The 10,483-nt window shown below is 43.7% G+C and overlaps 1 protein-coding gene and 1 long non-coding RNA gene across 2 annotated transcripts in view; one reads left to right on the top strand and one right to left on the bottom strand.

Moving 5' to 3' along the window:
* LOC113465139 (uncharacterized) overlaps positions 1 to 10,483 on the top strand; it is a 64,203-nt gene that overhangs the window by 7,529 nt on the left and 46,191 nt on the right. The window lies entirely within an intron of this gene.
* LOC108631430 (cilia- and flagella-associated protein 58) lies at positions 286 to 10,157 on the bottom strand. Its single transcript, XM_026818922.1, has 11 exons — positions 10,091 to 10,157; positions 8,764 to 8,850; positions 8,181 to 8,309; positions 7,537 to 7,769; positions 6,578 to 6,854; positions 5,670 to 5,902; positions 4,401 to 4,812; positions 2,024 to 2,294; positions 1,141 to 1,655; positions 831 to 1,055; positions 286 to 758 (listed from the first exon to the last, which is right to left on the bottom strand). The coding sequence occupies exons 1-11, from the start codon at positions 10,121 to 10,123 to the stop codon at positions 483 to 485; spliced, it is 2,691 nt and encodes an 896-aa protein (XP_026674723.1). The 5' UTR covers positions 10,124 to 10,157; the 3' UTR covers positions 286 to 482.

Below are 10,483 nucleotides of genomic sequence, written 5' to 3' on the forward strand. Positions count from 1 at the left end.
TTCCCTGTTCGTCTTCGCTCTTACGCGATCTCGTGTCATTACAAAAACGCATCGCGGAAGGCAAAGAAACAAACGAGTTACTCGCTTTCTGCGTGCCCTCCTGACGATCGTCCGTGCGCGTGTTTGCCTCGTCTAGCCCGTGATGCGCAAATATTGACGTTCCAAACGGGGCAAAGGTTCGCGGGTTTAAAGGCACGTACGTACAGAGGGAAGAAAGAGAAAGAGAAATTCTCCAAAGTATACGTTGTTATATTTTCATTACACCGTTGTGTCGTCGTCTCGGTAAACGAGTCTCCATCCACTCCTCGTTAACTGTTTGTACGCTGGAGTAAGCTCGCGAGAGTATAGAGTCGGATTCAAATAATTTGGAACTCTCTTCAAGAAAGAATTTCACTCGACAGAAGGGTACTCGTTTTATAATTTCTCAGTTGTTTTTTTTATAAGAATAAATTTGTAAGAATTTTTTCTACTCGTTAACTGACTCATCCGCACGTGGAACCCACGGTGAAAGCGTTCCTAGGCGTAGGGGTAACCTTGTTAAATCCACCCCCGCAAAATCGTCTTTGATTTCTGTTTTCCACCGCGGGCAGAATAGGTTCGCATATTGGTTTAGGTTTCCCCTCTTTCAATTTGTCGAGCTTCTTCTTTTGCGTGAAGTATCTCTTTTTTAAATGAGTCATCTCGATGGTCATGCTGTCCATACCGAGCCGGCACTCGCCCACCTGGACCTGATACATCCTCAGCTCCGCTAGCAGACACTAATGGCATAATTTAAATGATTGTACGCGTGCATTACACGATACTACGCGTACCACAGTTATAATTAATACCTTCATTTTTTGTCCCCTCTCGCGCAAAGCTTTTTGCGTTTTGTTCAGAGCTACTACCACGTGAGGCCCGGGCTGCTGTGACAAAATGTCACGTATATTCATGTACAATTTCTCGGTATCCTTAATCTTTTTCTCCTTCTCGATCAGTTTCGCTGCCATCGTTATCACGCGCTTCTGAAGAATCTGAATCTTCTTCAATAACTCGTATGTATTCGGATCAGAACCCTGTAGCATTAATGAACATTTAGAACCTGATTTCTAAATAAAACAGATTAGTCGATTAAAAAACTCGTGGAAGAAGGAACGGTACCTCCAATTTCCTCCACCTATGAATGTTCAAGGGTGCTTGCACTTCCTCTTCCAACGCCATCACCTTCATCCTCTCCCGCGTCAGGTCACGGTTCAAGTGGAACACCTCCTGACGGAGATCGCTCATGTTCGCAATGTTCTTTGATAGCAGGGCCTTCTCGGTCCTCAATTTCTTCACCTCGAGCTTGAGCAATCTGATATCCTCCAGTCTCTGATTGTACTGAATCTCCCCGCGTTGGAGCGTCCCGTGTAAAACCTTGATCCTGCTGTACTGAAGGCTGAGCTCGTCGTTTCTGCGTACCAATTGCGTCCCGAGAATGTCCCTCTCGTTCATCACGTTGTCAATGTCCTTTTTGTGCCGGCCGATGTCCGCCTCGGCTCGGTGGATCACTTGCCTCAAGCTCTTCTCCTCTTGTTTCATCGACTCTATGTCGCGTTTCAAATCGGAGACCTCCTTTCGACTCGATTGCAACTCCACTTTCACACCTTCCCTCTCTTTCTCTACTTTGCTGCGGACTGAACGAATAAATGACGATCCCTTAGAGAAAGATTCTACTTAATTAGAGTGAGCGGTACGGAATTCCTTGGACCGTGGAAAAAGTGGTACGGACGTAATAGCTGCAGTTGCCCTCAAGAAGGAATACCGTATCTGCGTCGTATACTTTTTGCGAGGTTTTAAGAGAAGAAGAACCGCGTTTTTTAGACTCGTAAAACGAAGCAATTTACATTGTACCGTTAAGAGCAATCTAGAATGAAAAGAGCAGGGAATTGCTCGGCGTAACGTAAAGCCACAACAGAAGACTCGATTAAGAAATGATCACGGTCGAAATGTCCGTGGAAAGGTAGTAGTTATCAAGGGAGAAACTGAGTGAAAGATCGCTCACGGAACTCCTCTTTGATCAGCTGGCCCTCCTTCGTCACGATATCCTCTTTCAGCTGTTCTATCTGATGAGTGAGCACCTTCAGCTTGTTTTTCAGCTCCTGTATCTCGTCCTGCGCCTCGGTCAGGCTCTTGCTGCACGTGTTCCTCTCGGTTCGTAATGCCTCGAACAGATTATGCTGCTGACGGTACTTGGCCTCGGTTTCCGCCAAACGTTTCTTGTAATTCGAGATCTCGATCTGCCTCAGCTTCGACTCGTTTATGTAGTCCTCCACCTATTAACACGGTACGGCGGCGCCAAGTTATGCCTGATACACGGCACCGTCCGCGAACCATGCAAATCGTCGACACGGTTCATTTCCATACGACCCGATGGAAATTAGGTATCTGCGTCGCGCGTTTCGGGCTCGAATAATTAACGCTTCTATACGCGAACGTCTTCCAGAGTCGACTCAGCGGTCTCCGTCGTACGCACAATTTCCGAATTAGAACAGTTTGCCAGGATGAATCGAAATTATTCTTAAAGGGTAAAAGTCGCGCAAATCCTACGGGAGTTCGGGGGTGGGCCTTCGCTCAGATTTACATTTATCATTTAGAAATTCGCTATCCAATTAAACTTGTACAAAGAATCTGATTGGTGACCGTGATAATTGAACGTTAAGGAAATTGGGAATTCGCGAAAACTAGTCGGTCGTTCGGGGAATCGTTCTATCAATTTCATGGGCCCGAGAGAGTAACGGAGACCCATATGCGTCCAGTCGGAACGTAATAGTTGGTTAGTTTGGTAATTTGCGCGCCTGCACCCGTGAAACATTGTCCGTGAATAATGGCCACTTTCAAGGAAGCGGCGGCGAAAGTTTAGCTTGACAAGCGTTTCGGTAACGGCCAGCCTTTATCGCGTACGCGTTCGTCGGAAAGTTGGGATATTTTCCAAATTATACCGGCTATCGTAAAAGTGGCCGATGAACACGTCCAAGCGTTCGTGTGACATATGAGAAAAATTATCAGAGTTCGCAACGACGAGACACACGGAACATGTTTATGTCGGGCAAACATTTTCGCAGAGGCGTGCCGTTGAATTTATTATGGACATATTTCATTTGAAAATGGTGTAATCTCGTAGAAAAATGCACGCGTCGAACAACGTAGGGGTGTTTAAAACTCCTTGAGGAATTTCTAGACGAGATTCTGTACTCTCGTGGATAATTGATCGTATGTGTGCCAGCGTGTAGTTCCTCCTGCTAATCTAGTATTAATTACAATTTCATGTACAATCGCGAAATGAGCCGGTTACATACATCGGATAATTTCCGACCATGTGTACATGCACGGTGTGGTTACACACGATATATCCGCTTGAACCACTGTTAAGACGATGTCTACTTCGTACGAACGAAATCCAGTCCATCAAATTCCGTACGTTTAATAGAAAAAGTACGACGATATAAATTTTGTGCGAATTCATTATTAGTACACGTTTTAAAAAGAGCGTCTAGCTCGGGAGAGCTGGAAAATCTTGAGAAGTGAAACACCAGGGGGGTAGAAAAATTGAAATTCAATCGTTGTCGTTAGAATGAAATGAAAACGAAATCGTACGCATCTGATCGCGAAACGCCTATTCGTTTTCTACCCTCGCACTCGTACCTTTACCACCTGCCGGCTGATACACGTATAGACCGTATATCCGTCGGAGCAATTCGGCCGACGGGTGTGCACATAGCAACTATACGGGCTCGCCGATCCTTCAGCTACACGTCTACCGTGCTACCCGACTGACAGCTCACGCTATATCAACACCTATTATTAGATAGATGTTTAACAGCGGCTCGGCGGCGTCTACCCGCGTTCCTACTCGCTAGATGCCCGATTACGCAACGCGCCCGACCAATTCCACTTATCCTATCGTAACCCGCACGCTGCCACGCCGCTTTCGATTTCCACCCCGGCAACGCGCTTTCGATCACGAGAAATTCAGGGGCTACGGTCGTAGCAGCTTTCACAGTTCATTAGTTAGTCCCTGATTTAAGAGCTGATGAAATAATAGGTTCTGATTAAGAATCGTTGATACGAATTTTGATTAGATTTCCTAATGATCGATATGATTTGGAAATTATTAATGCGGCAGAGTACGATTTCATTTGCATAATTGTCGACGAAATGCATTTTGCTTTATGCGCCCGGACTCGTCTGACCAAGCGTCGACTCGTACTACTCGACCGTCTTCTGTTACTTTCAATACGTTTTAATTCCACCAAACAATTGCCATTAGGCACAATTAGGTGGAATGAGATTGTGATTGATAACACTTTCATTATATTGAAAATGAAAAACAAATAGTTCTCATTTCTGTTGTTTTACACAAATCAATGATTTAAACTGACCTCTTGGGCTAAATGCTGTGCGGTCGAGCTGTGCTTGTCTCTCTCCTTTTCCACCGCTTCCAGCTGCTTCTCTATCTCCATGACGTCCTGCATGGAACTGTCCAATTCGTGCTCGATCTTTCTACGGCTGTACTCGCACACGACCATCTCGTGTTGCATCCTTTTCAACTGGTCGTTGAGCGTCTCTTTGGTACGTGCCAAGATAGTCTTCTCGCGCAAGATGATCTCCATTTCTTGTTGCTTATCAACCAGCTGCTTTCGCCCTATGGCTTGTTGGTGCTCGGCATTTTTCTTATCCACTAACGCTTGCGTCAGCTGCTGGTCCAACGAGGATCGTTCCTGAGTTAGCTTCTGCAGTCGCTTCGCCATCGATTCCTTCTCGTTTCTGCATTTCGTTACCGTGTCTTTTAATCTGAAACACCAAACCCGACGTGCAAGTGAAATCAACGAATCACGTTCGCAGTCAATGTGTTTGTCATTGTAAATGATCGTCGGATTAAACACTTCCGTTGTACGAGTTAGAAATTTGTCGCGGAGTGACTGGAGAAGTGAAACGGTCGTGAACGAGAAACGTTGGGATAAGTATTTTATCAGCGAGCAAATTTTCGATACGAATATTTTTATTAACACGTTTTATTCGAACTCGTTGGAACGGAATTCGTTTTTATCGATGAAACGAGAACAGCCGGAATTCTTGTCGCCGGCGACGAACCACATTTCCCATCGTTCGTTCGCCCGCCCGTGCGTCCGTCTCTCCGGAGAAATATGTGATAATTTGCATAGCAATTATACCCGGAGTACCGTTACGTATCGACCACGCATTGTAATGCAAAATTTAATGGAAAATAAATTTGCGCCCCGCTTTCCGTGGCTGGATCGCGTCGGCCCGCAAATATAATTTCGCGAATAGCCCGGCGAATAATGTTTCTCGCGTTAAGCTCGCGGGACGCAATCAATTATGTCCCGAACCACGCCGATATTTTATTAGCGGAGATGAAATAATGCGAATCGGGAGACAAAAGGGGCGAAGGGTTGTCGTTTTGTTTCGATCACGCTCCAGATTCGAGCTTAATTAGTTTCCCGATTCGAAAACGATTCGAGGGTTTGCTATAAAATCATGTGTCGTCGGTTTAATCGCTCGACCATGTCACGGAGCCAAAAGTGGCGGAGGAAATTTGATTTAGGTGTCTTGTAATTACGAAACGTTCATAGGAGTCAATCATTGGCAGTTTGGTCGCGACGGTAGTACGAAGTAATTAGTATCGGAACCTGTGTACGGTTTGCCTGGCCTCTTTCAGTTGCTTATCCTTTTCCGCGACCTCCTTGTCCAAACCTTCGATCTGATTGTTCGCGTTTTCGAGGTCCCCTTCGAGATTTATTTTTTTTACCGACAACTTGTTGATCTCCTTTTGCATCTTCTCGGACGAAATCCTCTGCTCTTTCACCAAGCTCTCGAGCTTCATCACGTTCGCAGTCGCCGCTTGTATAGCTGCGTTTGCCGTCTAAATAAACAGATTTAACATTCTCAACCGATGTATATATTGACGACGGAGAAAAAGATTTTTATACATTCTCTGCATTCATTTTATGTCCTGCAGATTCAATCTCTTAGTTTAAATTATTTTATTTCATATATTCGTGTCTCTTTAAATAGCAGAAATGTGTCCATGGATCGTTCGAAACGTGAATTCAAAATTGATTCTGTCTCGGAATGAGAATAAGCGAAATTATATGTATGAATTATTGTGAACGCTCTCGGGAGTGCTATCGCGAATCTCGACAGAGCTGTCCGACGAGTTTCACGAACTTTTCGCTCTACGAAAATCGAAGTCGTATTCTGCGAACAGTACGATCATCTTGCGAAGATAAGCTTTGTTCAACAAACTTGCTATCGCGACTGCTATATAGGCTCTCTGTTATCTTATTACCGTTTCTGCAAACTTGTTGAAGTAAAACGAAAAATGAAGAAGTGTAGACAGACGGAAAACTAATAGGCGTTTGAATTGAATCAAGAACGTTAATTACACATTGAAATTATTACATGACATTTCCTCATGCAATAAATCGCTCATATTTTAAATTTTATAAACTGAGGTGCATACAGAAATTGTATGCGATTTCATCTAGTCTCCTATGTCTTATTAATGAATTCGAGCGATATTTGATACACGATTCACCTCGAGATCGGTCATTTTTGCCGTTAGCTCCTCTTGCAGTTGATGAACGTCATCCTCGGCCCTCTGCCTACCCCGTCGTTCCCTCGAAATCTCGCTCAATTGCATATCCATGCTCTCTTTCATCTCGTCGATCTGATGACCAGCCACGCTGGTCCTCTTCTCGAGCTCTTCCGTGTACAAAGACATGTTCTTAAGTCGTTGTTTCAAAGTGTCCACCTCGCTCGTCAGCTTCTCCTTCTCTTGTATCAGGCTCTCCTTCTGCTTGGTCACACTGGCGCTGTAAATATTCGATTCTTTATCCAATAAGACATTATCTCTTCGATTGGGAAAAGAATTATAATTATTCGAGCCTATTGATCGATCTGGAAATTCCTAATTTCTCAAGTAATTAAGATATAGTTATTAGATCACAGAATTTCGCATCGTCGAGAGAATTAACCAACGGTAAATCCGGGAGTAGACCAGCGGCACTCGGAGGCCAATCGAGCGCTTTGGTCCTTTGCGAGACGGTTGGTCGGAAGTTAAAGACAGCTTCCGACCCTTTGTCCCGGCAGGAGCGAAAGGAAACGAAGCGCAACATCTTTATGAGCCAATATATGCCACGAGCTACGGTCCCGTTGCGCTTTGGACCGGCTTTGCACTCTGGACCATGTTCTCTGAACGGAGATACAGTTTTCCCGTTCCCTCGGGATCGCATGCCCAGTCGTTGGGTCGCGGAGACAAAGCGTGATCGCGTGCAGATGAGAGTAGTTGCTGAAATTATGCCACTTAGGACACTTTCTGCCACACCGATAAAAGGATAACCATTTTCAGAGAACTTGTTCCCAGTAATTCGATGGCACAGTTTATTCAGAATTTTCCCTCCGGCATCGTTGATCTAGCCGTCTCGCGTTAATATTCTCATTCCCACTTGGTTAAAATATTCGCGGACAGTACATAGACCCGGCGAAACGACTTACTCCTCGCCGGCGGCTAATTGCCTGTTCTTCTGGGCGATCTCCTGGCTCAATTGCTGCACGTTCAATCGCAGATTCTCGATCGTATCTTGGGCGTTCTGCTCCCTCGTATGAGCAGCGTCCGCACGTTTCATCGCGTCCATCACCTCGTGTTTCAACTTCTCGATCTCCTCGTTATTGTCGGAGATCCTCTGCTTCATCTCGTATATCTCTTGCCTGTTCTCGAGAACTTCGGTCTGGGACAATTGAATTTTGCATGAAGCCAAGGATTCAATTGTTCGTCTCGAGGGCTCGGAAAAGATGTATGAATAAGTACTTGAATAAAAATTAAAATATTCCTCGAGGAACGAGTCGAGCTCGAAACGAATACACAAGTTAATAATGATAATTATACGAATTTCGTTGAAAGTTAAAATATCATAATGACACGAATTAAACAAGTTGAAAAGCGCAACAGCGCGAGTGTAATTAAACTTGGTACAGTTCTAACGAACGATGAAACAGATTTATAAAAACTTGTTAAGGCAAAAGTAAAAAGGAAGTAGACAGTAAGAGAAACAACAATGGGGGAACGAAGTTCGGAGTTTCTTTTGTATTTAAAACTTCTCCGAACACGCTTTTAATTACGGGCACCGTCTTAATTATACCAGTAATGAATCACGCTTCTCCTCCAATTCTTTTTCCGTTCGGTGGGCCTCGTACAAAGCCTTGTACAGTTTCGTGTACTCGTTCATGAATGGGGCCAACTCCTCGTTGCCTTTCATTTCTTTCAATACCTGAAACACGAAATAATTGGTTCGACGTCGATGCCAATAATTAGTTGATCAAACGGCGGCATATATTTGCTATCGTCAGGAGTCGTCGTCCAGATCGATCAACAAATCGAATCATTTCATTTTTATCGGAAATAACGACGAATAAAAATCGTACAATCGTTTTAGGATAATTATATGCCATTATATAAATAGACAGCGTTTGTTCGTCTATTCCGTACATTTTTAATTTTATAACTAATTTTCATTACATACTTTTATCTAATTTCTCTGTCATTTTCTACCTGATGGAAATATCGATTCGTTGTTATGAGGCAAAACTGAATGTACGATTTTGTCTCCACCGGGGGAGGATTAGAGCTCGTTTGGAGGACGGTGGAAAAAGTGAGAAGCCGCCCCTTTGGCGGCACGTCACCCCTAATGAAATCGTCCACCTCCGAACAAAAACGGTCCTCACCTTCGAGTAATCCTTCTCGAGGTCGCAAAACGTGCTGCTCGCCGAGCTTCCCTCCGAGCTGGGCTCGCTGCTCTCGCTCCCTTCGTCCTGAAACGTGTCACCCGGCCGTGTCAGGCTTCTCCCATTTTTTTTATCCTCGTTCGTTCACGATCATCGTCACCTAGCCGCGCGATATTGATCGCGATCGGAGCCCTCGATAAAAGCATCGAGCGAGGTTTAACGCGATTTACGAGCTTTCACGAGGATTCTAATTAAACGTAACGAGCGGTATGCGCGGTGACACGAAATTAGTTGGAAAGATTCTTTTCTTCCGGGCTTGGACGTAACCGGAATCGAACAACGACCGATCGATCCGCGTGGTCTGAGACGTTGCGCTCATTGCACAGTTTCGAGGTTCATCGGATGCTACGTTATTGCATCGGGCCTCGGTTTATATTGGATTATATCCTTGACGTTTAAACTGAGCGATGGACCGAACTTTGAAAATGTAAATAGTTTTCGACTGGAACGGGTCAGAATGTTATAATAGCGAGTCGCATAATAATGCTGACGTTCGGAAGTGAATTCGAACTCCAAATTCCTGTGTAACCATGAAATTAACTGGACATGTGCACTGCAGATTAAAAATGTTATACATTTTCTGGATGTATATATGAATAAATGTGCTGGCAATTCACGCATTAGTCTCAGACGATACGAAGACGTAAGATTGAAGGAGTTAGAAAACAATTTGTAAAATATAATCGTTCGTTTGACAAATTTCTTACCGGGCATAGTCGCGCGGTTAGGTTATCGATACTTGAAACAATTCAATTTTAATAACAACGTCGGCCTGTTTATCGGGCATCGCCGTGCTTCTCTCGGTCTTATCGTCGTCCATTCTGTGGTATCATTAATTGCCCGTCGAGAAACTTGCGACGGTATAAAAGTTCCGTCGTTGAAATGGTCAAATGCAGTTTATACAAATGGCAATTGCACGTGTAAAAGTTGAAAAAATAAACGAAACGCGGTAGCTTTTCGGCGCGGACGTTCCTATTAGACTGCGTTGGAATCAAATTGGAATTAAGGATGTATTAGCTATACAGTCAATCCCAAAAGTTTATGCACTTTAGAAACGCATTTTTTAAAAAGAAATTAGACGTCGGAAGAACATTGCTAATAATAAACAACAAAAAAAAATTTTCGATTTTTCCGAGATTTTTCCAAGGGGTATCCCTTCAATTTCTTCCAAATNGTCGTTAATACATCCTTAAGATTTAGTTACAATTTGGAAGTAGCGCGAATGATACTTCAATGATGTTTCATACTTCTTTATAGAAATACTTACGTCCAGACCAGCATTCATCTCCATGTCCATCATGATGATAGCTTAAGATGATTCCTCTAATTCTTAATTAGAAGAAATCTTACGAATATTCGAATTAAATGAAAAATTGCAAGACAAAGCTTTTTTCTCGAAGCTTTTAATATACAGCAATTCTCGGTTCGATCAAATTTCTTAAATCACAAAGTAAATTGAACAGAGTTATGATCGATGCACAGTACTTAGGCAAGAGTAGATTCTACTAGCGGAATGCTACCCTTGTATCGCGATTTGCCTTGTTGACTCGTATCCATAGGAACTGTGGTGATCACCTAATTCCTTGATCAATAATTCTCTTTTCGTCTAGTTCGCCTAAACCCATCATCAATGATTTAAAACGATTATTTCCTTTGTAAT

The sequence above is a fragment of the Ceratina calcarata genome, unplaced genomic scaffold (genome assembly GCF_001652005.2).
Source record: "Ceratina calcarata isolate Rehan_Ccalc_2016 unplaced genomic scaffold, ASM165200v1 scaffold90, whole genome shotgun sequence".
NCBI lineage: Eukaryota > Metazoa > Arthropoda > Insecta > Hymenoptera > Apidae > Ceratina > Ceratina calcarata.